The sequence below is a fragment of the Corythoichthys intestinalis genome, chromosome 6 (genome assembly GCF_030265065.1).
Source record: "Corythoichthys intestinalis isolate RoL2023-P3 chromosome 6, ASM3026506v1, whole genome shotgun sequence".
Lineage (NCBI taxonomy): Eukaryota > Metazoa > Chordata > Actinopteri > Syngnathiformes > Syngnathidae > Corythoichthys > Corythoichthys intestinalis.
Genome location: NC_080400.1, coordinates 49,176,495 through 49,192,899, shown reverse-complemented (window position 1 = coordinate 49,192,899; position 16,405 = coordinate 49,176,495). Strand labels below are relative to the sequence as shown.

At 38.2% G+C, this 16,405-nt stretch overlaps 1 protein-coding gene across 6 annotated transcripts in view; it reads right to left on the bottom strand.

Moving 5' to 3' along the window:
- agfg1a (ArfGAP with FG repeats 1a) overlaps window positions 1-16,405 on the bottom strand; it is a 40,032-nt gene that overhangs the window by 22,353 nt on the left and 1,274 nt on the right. For all 6 annotated transcript variants that reach the window (XM_057839497.1, XM_057839499.1, XM_057839500.1 and 3 more), the window contains exon 2: window positions 2,636-2,729. In XM_057839497.1, coding sequence (XP_057695480.1) covers window positions 2,636-2,729 — 94 coding nt within the window. The remainder of the gene's footprint in view (window positions 1-2,635; window positions 2,730-16,405) is intronic.

The following is a 16,405-nucleotide window of genomic DNA, read 5'->3' as shown; positions in this document are numbered from 1 at the left end:
CTAATTTCCTGACTGTCTCAGGAAATTAGAATACACAATATTCTAATTTCCTGACTGTCTCAGGAAATTAGAATATTGTGTATTCTAATTTCCTGAGACAGTCCTGTATATATACACAGGACTGTCTCAAAAAATTAGAATATTGTGTATTCTAATTTTCTGAGACAGTCCAGTATATGAATGGATTAATGGCTGGATGTGATGAAGTACCACATCCATGAGGGCAAATATTATCAATGCTGTCTTTTTGGAGGTCGTTCTATGGTTTGCAGTTGCTTTTTTAGATTCCGGGAAAACATGCAGCACGGTGCAGATCACTGTTTTACTATTGTAATGTTGTCATGTTACCAAAATGTAGGTTTTGGTAGGACACAATCATTAAATAGTACATTGATACTTGTAGCACATATTGCTGTGGAACATATCATATTTTAGTGTGCTTGTATCCATGCATCCATGCACATGGACACACCTCTGCAATCAATACCAAGTCTCTCTATCGGCAGACAGAAGGCCAGTTGAAGACTATATTATTTATAAAACAGCTCGACAGGATTTATGACTCTGCATTAACCTTGAGTCTGCTGCTTTGCTACAGCTTTAAATAGACACTATCTCCCAAGGGGCAATGTCGTATTTCACACATTTACCAGATGTTACACAGAAATTTTTGATTGGTCAAAAATATCTTTATTAACTAGTAAATAAACATCACTTTAGCACGCCAAGTTGCATCCTCTTCATTCATATGCAGTGGCCTGTTATATTGGGCAGTCTGCAATCTTGAAAAAACACCTGACATTAAACTAAACAACAACAAAAAAACAGTCACAACATTTATAAACAAGAAAACATAAAAACCACTTCAACTTACCTTCTAAGCTTGAAGCAGAAGAAGTCAGTTTTACCAATCCCCGCTATTATAGCATCTGATATACTCAGGACTAATTGCTATCACCGCGAGACATTGCACAGCAACTTTGTTGCAACACACTGTGGCAATCCATACTCTAAAGTCAAAACGGCCGGGATAGCCTTAGCCTGTTCTTCTGAAATGGAATTTAGCATCAGCCGTAGTCGTCCTTGACAACAATGTCAGCTAAGTGCGGTTGAAAATGACTAATCACCGCTAGCATCGCGTCTTCTTGTTGCAACAAGTAATGGACATCCATTTGTTTAAAATCATTCTTTTGTAACGACATATAGCATGGGAAGTCCCATTCATCTCTGGCAAATTTTGTAGGTGCTAATGTAGCAACCAAGAGCCATGTTATGGCAAAATATGGACATCAGTTCTTTAAAATGTCTAATTCTCCATATTTAGACTTAAATGGTTTTTCTGCAATGGCATCAGGGGTCTTCTTTTTACAACAAGTCTGAATGGAGAAGAGAATACACATCAAGCACAATTGGTTACCCACAGAAACAGTGTTGTCGTAATAATGAAAATTATATACAGCGATTAAAAAAAAAAAAAATCTCAATAAGATGCTTTGTTATAAAAGCCACAGGGTAAAAATGGAGAGAAACAAGTAGCGGCTTATAGTTTTAAAAAATGGATTCATTTTATTATTCAGTGGATTACATTGACATGCTGTGTTGGTATTTCAAATGTGACTTTGACTGTTTCATGTGAAGCACTTTGAGCACCATCTGTATTTTTGAAAAGTCAGTTGACAAAAAAATTGATACATACAGATGCACGGTTATATTATCATGGCAAAGTAAAACACAATAACAAAAAAAAAAAACTATATACAGTTTAACATGTAAAAAATAATGCTATGCTACATTACGTGCAGCATCACAGCACAACACAGTGACGTCGAGGGAGGTATTTCCACTTCTATTCGTCCAATCAATGAGTGCGCCTTTCGTCCACATGGCGCTACTCGGAAAGTTCGGTTGGCGCAGTATGAATGTTGAACTTTTTCAACAACTCATTTGCAAGTGTTGCTGCGACGTAGCTCTCGAACTGGACCCTGGTCCCCATAATCGAGTGTGAAAGCACCCTAAGACTGCGGTTTATTGGGCTGTTGTTATAACTACCTTCCTCTACAGCTGTGATGCTTGGACCCTGTACAGCCGCCACCTAAGGATGATGGAGGCCTTCAATATCAAGTGCCTACAGTGCATCCTGGAAGGACAGCGTCCCACACTGAAATACTCTGCAAAACCAAATGCACCAGTGCGGAGGCTACAGTCACCTAGCACTAACCAAAAAGCGCTATACAGACCAGGTAAAGGCTGCCAGGAAAATATGTAGCCCTAACCCGATCCAACTGGAAACCACCGCAGCTCAACGATCCGTCTGGATCCATCAGCTCCTCCATCAAGGAATACGCAAACTTGAGGAGGACCGAAGTGACTGACAGACCAGGAAATGTCAAAAGAGACATGAAGCCAGTGCTGCACTTACCCCCACAGTCAATGTCTCCACCTGTTCTGCCTGTGGAAAGCAGTGTGGATCGCGGATTGGGCTACATAGCCACATAAAGTGCTCTCACAAAAAAAAGAGATGGCTTGTCATCATCTGAAACGATGAACCTTAGACAAGCAGCTGTGTGCGTCTAAGGACCTGTGTCAAATTAAAGCTATTTTAAAACATTTCAAAATGTTGAGAGCCAAAGCCTACCTCATTGCCGTGTGTCTGTAGAAATTCTATTTCCTGGTGTGTGAATGTTGTCATAGAGATCGATTTCACTCTGTGGGGTGGATTCAGTCCTCGTCTGTGGAAGGAATAGTAACAGGCATCAAATTTAATAAAATTATGTGTATAAGGGATGTTCCGATCGCATATTTTTTCACCCGAGACCGAGTTATCTGATTTTGAGACTCTGCCGATACGGAGTCCTGATCAAATACCGAAAAATGTCTTTCTTTTTTATTGGGAACAAAAGTTAAAGTGCATATGACAGAATTAAAAAAGTCTTAATAGCATTATGACAGTATGTGAATTAGAATCATATTTTGAGATGATTCGACTATATACAACAATTTGGCATAGCGCAGATGACGAGATTTTTTTTAATCCGCCGTTTAGCTGCGCCTACAATTATAGTAATGGTGCACGATAATTATTGGTCCGGTAATTATCGGTCCGATAATAGGAATTATGACGTCATTCCGATAAATCCAACAACATTATAAATAGGACCGATAATATGTATTGTGCTGGCTTTACAGTTTACAGTGACTTTACACACTAGTAGAGGAAATCAGCTGACCATTTGCGGGGCATTGCTCCCACCTGCTGGTCAGAATAATTCGTTGCATCTATTTTTTGTCACAGTCTAGTTTTGTTCACATTACAAGCTCATTCACATACGCATTGCGGTGTCTAGCAGTCGAATTGACAATCGTGAATACTTTCTGTTTTGTTTCCGCCTCGGAAATATGTCTGTAAGTATTTTATGTTTACTATAACATATGGATGTGCACCATATGTTTACTTCTGTGGTGAAGGGTCATATGTACAGAACTTAGTAAGTTGTTGTGTTATAGAAGCCAGCCAATGCTTTAGTAGCTCAAGCTAGTGCGCTATGCTATGCATATAATAGTTGTGTATATAAGTGTATTGTGCAGTTTGTTGTATATTGAGTATTGAATATGTGTATTTTTCTGTTGTACTTTCACATAATTAGGACGAGTGTCTTTCCATAAAAGCAAGAAAAGACAAAGCCTTGTGGTTTAAGGAAGTGTATTCATTTTTAGCTGGCTGCCGGACAGTGCAGAAGTGAAACGCACTGTTTTGTTCGTGTCATTATGAAAAATCTGGTGAGATCAAAGGCAAATCTATGTTGAATCCACTACTAGTTTTTTTTTTTTTCAACCTCCAGGTGTTCAAAAACTCAGGTTATACATTTTTAAAAAATATATATTTATTATCGGTTATCGATATCAGTATCGGCTTTGAGGACCAGGAAGTTATCAATATCGGTATCGGTTTCAAAAAATGGATATCGTGCACCCCTACATTATAGGGCTCTAGAGTTCCCAACAGGAGGGTGACGTCGGCAGGGTCATGGTTTCATCTGATTTACAATTCAGCCTATTGAGGGGGAATTATTCAGAACGAGGAAAATGCGACGAAGAGAGCTGCAAAATGTCATTGTTTCAGTCTTTTTTTACAGGATATTCTTTTTATCGAAGTAATTGTCCCCAATTGCTAAATAAATGGTATGGTCATGACAAAGAACAGTCTTGTGCTAAATGGAATATGAAATATTAAAAATGCATTTATTCCGTACGACAAGGCAAAATTACTTCATGATGGTCAAAATTGTCCACTTCTTGCACCTCTCAAACTATATTTTATGCCACCGGAGTTTTGCCCCGGCTTCAGAGAGCGTAAACAAACCAGGAGGCGTGACAGCTAGCTGATATGCTAACCAGAACCGAGTGCTGTTTCAGTCTTATTCTTAGCTTTCGAAGCGAAAAATCACACAAAACTACCCAGGATCATCTCACACGGTGGCGGGTTTGTCGACTGTTACAGCTCGTCGGACTCGTTCCCTTGCTGTGGGCAAGATAGCTCATTTGCCAGTGACCAGCTGCAGAATGCGCACCGGACAAACTGGCCGACGTCGGAGGAGCGCGTAGCTGCCACATGGTCAACACGAATATGGCGTAAAATAATGCTTTACTACACGGCGAAGCACGTAAACAGTGTCATTCTTGGTGGACAAGGAGCATATCAGCCACAAAATGCAAGCCACCTTCGTATTAAAATGTGTGTCATGATCCCAGTATTTGACATCATACAAAATACAATATTTACTGACTTCCTCGTAAGTCCAATGGTCCCACAGTTGTCGCACACTTGTTTTGGCCGATCTCGGGGTGAACGGGAAATTTCTGATACCCAAAAAGGGTCACACACCTCTCCCTTGTGAAGCTACAAAATCCTGCAGCTGTTTGGCTGGCGTGATGAGAAAAATAAACGAATTAATCCACAAAATCAGCTGAATCCGCAGTCCATCTGCATGCTATAAAGCAATGCTGTATTGTGAGATGGTGACCCGGGTGACATCACATTCGCATTCCTCCTAAGCCAGAGAATGGAGCCGGATGTAACTCATTTTCATGGCGCGGGATTCAAAAATTGAATATATAAAACGATCGCTTCCACACACATCCAAGCTGTCCATTTAATTCAGGAGCATAAAACACTGCGTGGAATATGAAATAAATATGCTTTTTGGTGTCATATACACTTTAATGTACTTTCTCTTCCGCTTTTTCCGGGAGTGTTGCAGAGTATGAAACAAATATTTTTGTTTCTTTAGGCAATGCCATTGTATTTCTGAATTACTTTTTAGCCCTTAAAAAAATGTTTGTTTGTTTTTTAATTAAAAACCTGATCCTTTTTACCTGATTCCGATAAGAATACAAAAGACTAAGTTCAATATTATTCTTGATGCGTTTTAAAATTATTATTGTATTTGTATGGATTGTTTTTTATTATCGTTACTTTTAATCTATAAGTACTTTTCAATCATAATAAAAACACAAACTCTGGTTATGGCCGTACAACAACACTCTCAAGGTTTTTTTAATTGATAGAATTCAAATGAGTGCCCTATAAAGGTTTACTGTGAGAATGCTCTACATTCCCACATTATTCTACTTTTTTCTTCTGCTCCATTTTTCTGCATGGCACTACTCCTGTTTTACACCATTCAAACTTCATTTTACTCACCATGTTTACACAATTAATTGTCAGATTCATATGATTTGTACATTTGCTGCCATTTTACATTATTTCAATATAAACTTCCCCCGTCATTAAAATGGGTTATTTTTTGTTAAGTCAATGGATGTCGTGCAGACAACCCAGTTTTGTTTCCAACAACAAGAAAAGCAACAAGAATATAATTTGTTTTTACTTCAATAAACATTATTTACCATTACTCCTCCATTTTACTTCTAATTCTAATTCATTCATACTGTACATACATGTATTTTATGATACATGCTTTTTATAATTGAATTCTAAATACTTACAATTGAAACAATTTTACTTTTTTAGTGGCAGCTCTACATCTTTTGTGGCACACCACTGTTAAGTATTAGCAAGAAACAGTTGCATTAGCATATTTACAATACAATAATGATGATTCCGTCATTACTACACAACATACGTAGCAGAAATGGAAAATATAGCTCATTTTCAGATTGTGACAGGGTGAAAAAACATTTCCAATTCACCCCCCAACCCCAAAGAAAGGCTCTGCACCACCCATCTTTCCAGTTCAATGTGCACCAACAACAGTTAACTACAACTGTTAAATATAAATATATTGTATTCTTATATTTGATTGTATTCATTTAAAAGAATACTTATTTCCCTGCCAATTTGATATTTGGCAAAAAACAAGAGCAAGAGGACATGATATTTGAATGAATGTAACTTCCGTACAACTGTAGTGCTTGGGACAAGAGTGGTTCCTGTCAAATACAAATCAAGAAAAAAATATTGTGAGTTCCTCAGGGGAAAGCCTCCACCTTCATAAGGAATGTGTTTACATAATGCATAATGAATCTAGCTCCACCCACTGACTGGAAAAAAAACACAATTACTGGGGGGCATACTGTACATAAATAATGTTACTCAAATATGGGTCGATTAATCAAACACATAACTAGGACCCATAGAGGGAAGGGATGAGGAGATAAATAAGTCAGTGAATAAGCTTGACTACAGAAAACCTGCCCCGAGGTTCAGAGGTCCTCTATGAAATAACAGAAGTTGTTATGTTGCTTGAAAACCAAATAATCTTAAAATTACTGACCGAAAATAATAAAAAAAAAAAACAAATGAGGAAACCAAGGCTGAAAATCAAAATATATTTTTATGCTTCTTTTAAATAACGAATAGAAGCCTTTACTGGATTTTTAGAATACTTTGCAAAATTTATTAAGTGTGGGCTCTTTTGTTGCTTCTTTAGTCCCGGTTTGGCATACATCAATCAAACCTTTATTAAACCTTTATGTATCTTTTAAATCATAGAAATTTCAGTAAAAAGTGCCTTACATAAAAAAAAAAAAAAATGTTTCGAAGGAGAATACGCTCTATTAACGTACATGTTGTATAGACATATTTTTAACTGTATTTATTTTTTTAAAACATGCAATTCATGTGACTGCTAAGTGAGTCAGTTACCCAATTTTAAAAATTGTGGTTTCGGTCTGATGAAGAGGGAATAATATCAGCTTTACATAGACATATTTGCCAGGATATTTCATTCGAGTATTTGCAACTTAGAGTTGAGTGGTCCGTACTTTGGATTTCCAAAATATGGAAAAAACAGCACTTCTATTTTTACAACAACCTTTAACTTGTTCTTAGCAATCAGCATGTTAGTGTGACCGGACAACTACCTAATTTGGCACATAAATTCAAGACATAATGAAAAACAATTTATTGAAGGTTCTGCCATGATATAATGGCTTGAATGCATTTTATTTCACTTTTAAAATTCATTTTTATAAAGTGTACCTCATTAACAACAAAGCGGTCTTGATTGATTAATGTCCAAACCTGAACCCTGACTGTCATTCCCATTGATATGATTATCGCCAGCATCAGAGGAACAGTTTATTTTTATTGGAGCAAGCAATTGCCATTCATTATGGAAAATCCTTACAACTTCCCTTTCTAATTTCATATCTACATTGATTTATTAAAATGGGTACAAAATTACCATGAAACAATCCCCATGTTTACATTAAAGGGTTTAGTTGGGATTGGGAAGACTGGGGGAATGTCATCATTAGAAGTTGTCTAAACATCAAGCCACCTACACAACCAGTCGAGTATGAATAAGATTTTGAGAACCTGCCGTTACAGAGTCCCGATCTGACTTTTTTTTTTTTCTTTCAATCTTAAAAGTTCCAAACATGTTACAGTACTGTACTGTTTACAGTACTTCCTCTTCCGCCTTTTCCACAAGTGTTGCGGAGTATAAAACTATTTCAGCCACATTAGTTTCAGTGAACAGTATTTCCCAAAACAAAGGCCATGTCGCCTTGTAACAGGGTATTTGGCTTTTTCTACGGTTTGGCCTATCATCCACCTACACACACACATTTTGGGCATTGAACACGAGGGTTCTTAAAAACTCCGTCCAATGTGAAGATGTGAAAATTCTGCATTTGTAGTGCCATCATGTGGAAACTGATAACCAAAGACTTAACTGTGGAACTGTCACTGACTGCGACAAACTTTGTTCCTATGTCACACATAAGACCAATGTTTACATTTGGAGTAAACATGGATACCTTAATGTGGGTTTACATTTAATTATGAAACAGGTTCTTTTTGCTTCCATTTATTTACAAACTCTTACAGTGCTACATACTGAATAACACATGCGAAGGATGGGGATATTACGGACAATTATTTTTCACGCATTGTTATGAATGTACCGTATTGGCCTGAATATAAGACGGTGTTTTTTGCATTGAAATAAGACTGAAAAAGTGGGGATCGTCTTATATTTGCGGTCTAGACAATATACCCATTCACGACGCTAGATGGCGCCAGATATCATTGAAGCGATGTTCTGTCATGACAGATCTCAGCTACTCTCAAGTTTAACCACTCTGCATTATTTTATTGCAAAATTTTTCCTTATTCAGATTTGTTTCAAGACTACAGTTACTTGCCTGGCACGGCCAGCCTGTTCTCCCTGCATTTTTCAAACACTGTGAGAATAGTCTGGGACCCAGCCTATTAACGGCCTCTCGAGCAAGCACAAAATCAACCGTCCAATCAGATTTGTTTATTTGCGTGACGTGTTCTTAACGAGCAACGTCACTCTTCCGCGTCGGAAGTCGTCTCCATAACAACACAGATGGCGAACAGGAGAGCCGAGAATATGTTCCAATCCATGGTAAAATCAGTTTTAAATTACCAAAAACACATCGACACAAGTCATTGACAACAGTCTGTCTCGCGCGAGCCATGTTGAATAAACTCCGCTCAACTCATATGTTTACTTCCGCACGCAAGTCCCTCGTCGCTTTAATAACGTCACTTTCGCCCGTCGCTGATTGGTCCACTCCACTGTCTGTTTGCTGTGGTTTGCTTCCCCCTGGAAATTTTATCCGCTGAATGGTGGCCAGACTCAATAGCTGGAACAGCAGTGAGTCTGGTGTACCAGGCTAAACAGTTAGACTTCACTTTGATGGTTAATGCAGTTATTGCAATTTTTTTGTTTTATCACAATAGATTGGTTTATTTACATTTCAAAAACCAGAAGCCATTCATTTACGAATGTGATTACACTTTAGTTTACATATTTAAATGTTCAAATATTGAGATTTGAATGAGGCAAAATAACTTGCTTTTTCTCTCAAATATATTGTTATAATCAGGGGTGCACATAATTTTTTTGCCCAGGTTCTCAGAGGAGGACATGGAGATGTGACTTGGTCCTCATTGAGCTTGAGAGCCGACCCGCCTGATGCGATAAATTTATGACAAGCTTTACTTAGAGCCAATTAACTTTAATTAATTATATTAACAATTAATGCTTGATTAACATCAACTGGCACAACAAAATTGCCATTACTTTGAAGTGAAATGTAAAGAAATAAAAAGCACCAATTCAAAATAAAGGGCATTATGCGGCTCCCACATTAACTCCAAGCCTTTTTAAAAGTGGGATGTCCTCCTCATAAGACCTCATTAAACGTGCATGTTTAGCTTTGTAAAATGCGAGCAAAAACACGTTTGTCAGTGCATGTCGCTGTTCATTACCTTTATTCCGCCCTATTCCGCCACTTGTCCATAGGGCGAGTGGGGTCCTGTTTGACATTGATAGTTTGCTTAATTGCCACATGCTCTCTGTTTTTTTTCGTGCTTTTCAAAGTTTGGATGGCTGAAATTCTTTGACCCTACAAAAAATGCGCTGCTCTTATCGGCGACATTGGGATTCTCACGGCACATTTTGCACCGCATTTCCATGCGAGCATCATTTGCTTCTAGCCACGGTACCTCCTGTAGCCACTTTTCAGCAAAAGTCCTTTTTTTCGGGAGCTCCGGGGACGTCTCTGTCGTCTGTCTGTCTTTTGACGGGGGTGGGGGAACACGGAAGTAATTACTCAGTGTGGCCTGCCTCTTCGACATATTGAGAAGTTATTTTCTCGTGTCCGCCGCAAATACAGTGGTCAGCCATCGGTACGCAAAAGCGTATGGAAGCCGTTGAGGGCCAGCGCGTTTGTCTACGTCCAGTACGCATGCGCGCATGCGGACCACTTATGTGCACCCCTGGTTATAATCATTTTTCAGATGTACTTTAATTTGCTGTTCAAAAAGTCTTTTTCAAACTTGAGTCTTGAAAAAGAGGGGGCCGTCTTAAAATCAGGGCCGTCCAATACGGTACTTAAAAACGAATGAATGCAGTTGGCTGCGGTGACTTTTTTTTTTCCTACAAACATGCTGGTGTATACATAATAGGGATGTCCCGCTCCAGGTTTTTGCACTTCTGATCCGATACCGATATTGTTTTGCACTTCCGATCCGATACCGATACTGGCCGATACCGATACCGGCCTATCTGAACATGTATTAAATTTTAAAGTTATTTAGCCTCCTTACTTAGTTGTCAGACTCATGTTGAAAAAGGTTTTAGTACTCTTGATAACAACTAGCCAGCTCAATTAGGTGAGTTTGAATAACACACAACGGTTGGTAACAAGAAACTGACCTGTTTATTCAGTGACAAACACAAAACATTATAAATAACAAACAGAAATGGCATAGTCAGTCAGTAAAACGTGCAAATAATATTGTAAACTGTCTTAAAAAAGCAAAACAAACAACCTCAGTGGAAAATCCCACAAACCCCCCAAGCTATTAGATGCTTTTAATGTTTCGTGCATTAGTTACAACAATTGTATAAAAAGCCTCTCAGGTTTAAATAAACGACTATTTCAGTATCAAGTTAACATTTTAAAACAGTTAAATAAAATACTCAAGTCCCCATTCTGTATCAGCAGCTTTAAACTACATTCAATTCATTTATCCAAGTATTTTCCCCAATTGCTAAATAAATGGCATGGTCATGACAAATAACAGTCTTGTGCTAAATGGAATAAGAAATAATAAAAATGCATTTATTCAGGACGACATGGCAAAATTACTCCATAATGGTCAAAACTGTTGACTTCACCTTTACTGTTGCACCTCCCGAACGATATTTTATGACACCTAAATCGGACATATGTCATTTCCCTTCCCCGGCTTCGGAGAATGTAAACAAACCAAAAGCCGTGACAGCTAGCCGACATGCTAACCCGAACCGAGTGATGTTTCAAAGTCTTCGAAGCGGAAAATCACACATAACTAGCCTGGATTATTTGACATGACAACTGGGTTGTCGATTGTCTTTGCGGATCAGCAAACCACCCGGCGGAGAGCAATTTACAGTTCGTTCCCCGGAGGAGGGTGGCTGCAGTTGTTGTGCAGCTAACGTGCTGCTAATGTGCACGAGGAGAGCTTTTTACATGCCTATCAATGATCAAACGTAAGTAGTCCTTTATTTAAAGAAAGTTTGTAGTGTTTACTTTGTAATAGCTGTATTAATATTTGACATAATACTAAACAAGATGTTTACTCACTTCTTCGTAAGTCAAATGGTCTCACAGTAGTCGTCGGGCTTGTTTTGGCCAAAATCCACGGTGAATGGGAACCTTTTGAAACTCCAAAAAGGCGCATACGTCTCTCCCTCATACAGAATGATTTTTCTGCAGCCGTTTGGCTGGCGTGATGCGAAAAATAAACGTATTAATCCGCAAAATCAGCTGAATCCTTTGTCCTCATACACAACAGTACGCTGTATAGTGAAAAGGACGCCTTCTACCGTACACGCCACAGCGCCCTCCTCCTCAATGCAAGACCGAAGCCGGAAGTCACTTATTTTCATGGCGCGGGATTAAAAAAGACTAAATAAATATAGCGATCGCTTCCACACACGCACACAAGCGGTCCATATCATTCAGGAGCATAAAATACTGCGTGTATTACAAAATAAACATTCTTTTTCGTGTCACATGCACTTTAAGATGGCGGCTGTTTACTAACGCATCTAGATTTCAATACTTCAATGTTGCTAACACAGTCGAGTCTGTCGCTTAGCATCTAGTTCTATATACATATGATATCTATTATCTCCAGTAAAACGACACTGACGTAGTTTGTAGCGGCTGTCAGCAGCAGCCAGGTATTCTTGTGTTTTTTATCCAGCGGCATGAGTTGAGCTAAAGCCGTGAGTTGAGCATTGGCATTACCCGGGACTATGACAAGCATGATGTTTACTCTCGGGACGCAATGCGGTCCGTTTCTTATTGCCTCCCAAAGACCGCGCTGTGTATTAGTTCAGCTTTACTCGACATATTTCAATCATCGGAATTTGGATGTTTGTGAATCGTTCTCGAATCTTCCACCGCCAAATCGCTCAAGGATGTAATGACGGCTGGGCATGTTGTACCGTGGTTCTAAGTGTTGGACGGTTTACTCACGAGAGATAATGGCTCGTCATCCAGAATGAATTCTTCGGCAATGACTCGTTATTCCCTGGGCTTTGGGACTGTCGAGTGCCAGTCTGTCACGCATAGCAAAAGTTTCTGCCAGTGTTAGTTGCGTAGGACCTTTCTTTTTGTCTTCGGTTTTCTTAACATACTCCTTATATTGTTTGTGGTATTTCGCTAAATGCTTGATTAGGTTGGTTGTATTAAAACTTTTAAAGCTTTACCACCACATTTGACTTTATTGTGGCATATGTTGCACTCTGCCTCTTCGTCTTTGTCATCCTTTAAGGTGAAATGATCCCACACAGCTGACATTTTTACTGATAAAGTCTCTCGGTAAATTGGGAGACGGTAATGTAGTGTGTTGAAGGTGTGCCGTAAAATGCAGACCGGATTTTAGGGAAACCGAAGCAAAAACTGGAATGGATTATGTAAATCTATGCGCTGGAAAACCCGGACCGGACTTTCAAAAAAAAAAAAAACTGGATCGGAAGTCTGGATCGGAATTTTTCCGTGTCGGTCGATCCGATACCGATGCGTATTTTTTTGCCCATATCGGCGTTCGATCCGATCCAAATATCGGATCGGGACATCTCTAATACATGATTATTTTTTCCGGACGTACTGGGGCAGGATCCTCGGTTAAAAAAAACAAAAAAAACTGCTAGGTGTATATATGGCCTCAGTCACATTTTGCCTGAGATTTTCAGTCACTCATCTATACAAGAGAAAATGTCTCTGCCTAGTATAACCAGAAGCTTGGACCAAGACTAGATTAGAAGAGAACATTGTCATTGCACATTATTTTATAGCATTCATCCGCAAGTAAAGGTTTAATTTATAACTTACTTATTAATTTATGAATTATTATATCTTTAAACTCAAATACATAAGTGTTGTTTGCAGTTTTGTGCAGATCAAGTGAATTAATGCCTCTATTATTGGAATTCGTTCCAGGCATTTACGAGGGAATTGTTTGATCATTTGATGAAATTAATGAATAGGCGAAACTGATACTCAGAATAATCGATATTGACAATCCTACACACGTGACTGCAAAAGTTCAACTTGTGTGTTACTGAGAGACGAAGATTAACAACCAAAACAGTATTTGGTTACTACATTCGGGGGAACTAAAGTGAGTTCTGCTACTATACTTAATCAAAGTTGTGCGTAGGAAAGCAGACAAAAGCACAAGTTGGAACATACACGATGCCAACTTCGTTGCGGGTCTCAGCAAGACAACAACCATTTCCTGTTACACATGCACATCACATGCTGTTTACAACACAAAGATATTCTGACTTTCAGGGGTCCATTAAATTAGCAGACTGTGTCCAGGACTTTTGACACTCAAAAAAGAACCTTCAATTCAAAATTATAACAATTTACCTTACACTATTTTTGCTCTGCTTTAACGGACGGCAGTATATTTCTTCCTTTTGTTGTACTCCAAATTATGTTTAACAAAGATATGACAAAGATTTCAAAATTACAACATATGGAAACACAAAAAAACATGTTCAAGGTTATTATATTTAAATGATTTCTTTTGAGAAAAACTTTAATCCAAACAATTCAAACTGATGTTCCTTTGCACATCATAGAATAAAAGGTTTGTGGGGCTGAGAATCTAAATTGCAAAATTATGGTATGGTACTACCACTGGAAGAGCTAATGAAATCTCATTGTGTGAATATTTAAATCAGGGGTTCCCAAACTATTCCACATCGGGCCGCTGTGGGTGCTGGATTTCTTTCCAACAAAACGGGACGACACATGTGTACCAATCTGGTGTTTTACAAGTGTAATCAGTTGATTGTAGTCAGTTGCTGCTTGTTTTAGCAGAAACCTCATTGGTTAAACGGTCTGTGCTCGATCGGTAGGAACAAAAACCAAGACCCACAGGGGTCCTTGAGGACCGGTTTGGGAACCACTGCTTTAAATACTAATAAAATGCTAACTCCACATCAAACCTTGGGTAACTAAAAATCATTCATAAGATTGAATGTTTTTATTGGAACACAAGCATTGTCAATATTGATAATAGATTTATTAATTTCCCTCAAACCCTAATTTTGTTAATTTACAAATAGTTGAGTAAATCTACCCCATTTTTGTTCAAAATGAACTTAATGTACTGCAAACGGGATAGGGAATGTGTTTAAATTAAGAGATCACAGGCCACAGCATCGAGTGGACCATAACTTTTTCTTTTGACATTGGGTGCCTCTTCTTTTACAAAGGCAGGAGAAAAGATAAAAAATAGGCATGGTAGAGGTCTAAATGTTATGTTTAATATGCCAGGATTTCATTGCATGCAGTACCATGGGTGTTGCCAGACATTTCAGACAGATATTTCACTGGGGCATGGGACCCAGTATTGATCTGCTGTGCCCCAGTATAAATTTCACCGGTAAAAATAAATAAAATACTTAGGAGTTTTAAGTCTACATAGCATGATCTACAGAATGTGCCTATATAATATGGTCATATTACTCTATTCACTCCATATACACAATCTGCACATGGCTCCTTAATGTGGTAATTTATGCACGTAACTGTGATAGGCATATGGGTTGAAACTTCCGCGAAGCACTTTCGGTGAGATATACTGCGTTCATGTGTGTCGGGACTAGGGAGATCTTAGTTCCCAAGTTGGAAAATCGTTCTGATGTGTTGTAAAGTCACAATGTGGAATAAAGACATGGTTGCTACAAACAAAGAAGAATAGCCTATTTTATTGCTCCAATGATACATCACAAGTTGAGTGACTGACAATTTTTAAAGACACAATGTAATAGAAAATCATTTTTTCAATAACGTACTCCAACAACACATGAATGCAGCTTCAATATGACGGTGCGTGTGCTAAACTGCACATGATACAGTCAATGGTGCAAATTACATCTTCCCATCTGCTTTACAGGTTAGTGCCAGATAAACTGCCCATCCTTGTTGTTCTTAGTTACCTCTGTGTTGATGTTTGTTTGTTTGTTCACCTATTCCCATGAATTGTGAATTCAAATTGTTCAACTTTATTCTTTATGTGTCAGGCAGCTAACTCCAATAACCTAATCTGGTCACAAATTGAAGTAGCAGATTAGCTGCAGTCTTTTAGCTAACTGGCCATGAATACAATGACAATTAAATGTGATTCGAGTGAGAGGCTCTCACTCAAGAGCTTAGTCTAATATTCTGTCAATATGATATGTGGTATTTGAACTGTATCAATACTGATGCTATTTATTTCTATTTGTTTATACGACCAAAATGAATATAATCAATCTGTATTAATTAATTGCCTATCTTTGGGATATAACCACTAAAAATTTTGCTCATTATAATTTCCAGCTGTTTTTCAAGCAATTTGTTACTGCAGACCCTGTAATCTGTAACAAGCCTTGCAAATGGATATTAGAAAGTTATTTGCGACAGATACATCAGCAAGGAGGAATGAGAGAGGTAAGCAAAAATGACAAAATTAGCAATATAAATTACCCCCAAGAACGGTCAGAGATGTAAGACAACCAGAGGATATAATATAAAAGAAAGACAGGGCATCTGGTGGTAAAGGATAGCTTGTTAAAAGAGGAGAATGTCATTGTCAGTGGCGTAAGGCAATGCACACAAGAAAAAGGTGTCGATAAAAAAGTTACCTCTGGATCAAGTCAGCTCTTTTTCAGCCCTCAACACTCAAGCCATCACTTTAACTGAACATTTGTATGTTCTTCCACATGTTAACCAGTGAATTTGTCACCAGGGACATCATTTTCAAACAGAATTGGTAGGTTTAGCTCTGTAAACATCACAGTTGTTTGACTTATTTAATATAAGTTATTATATACAGTTTAAAGCGCCATTTCTG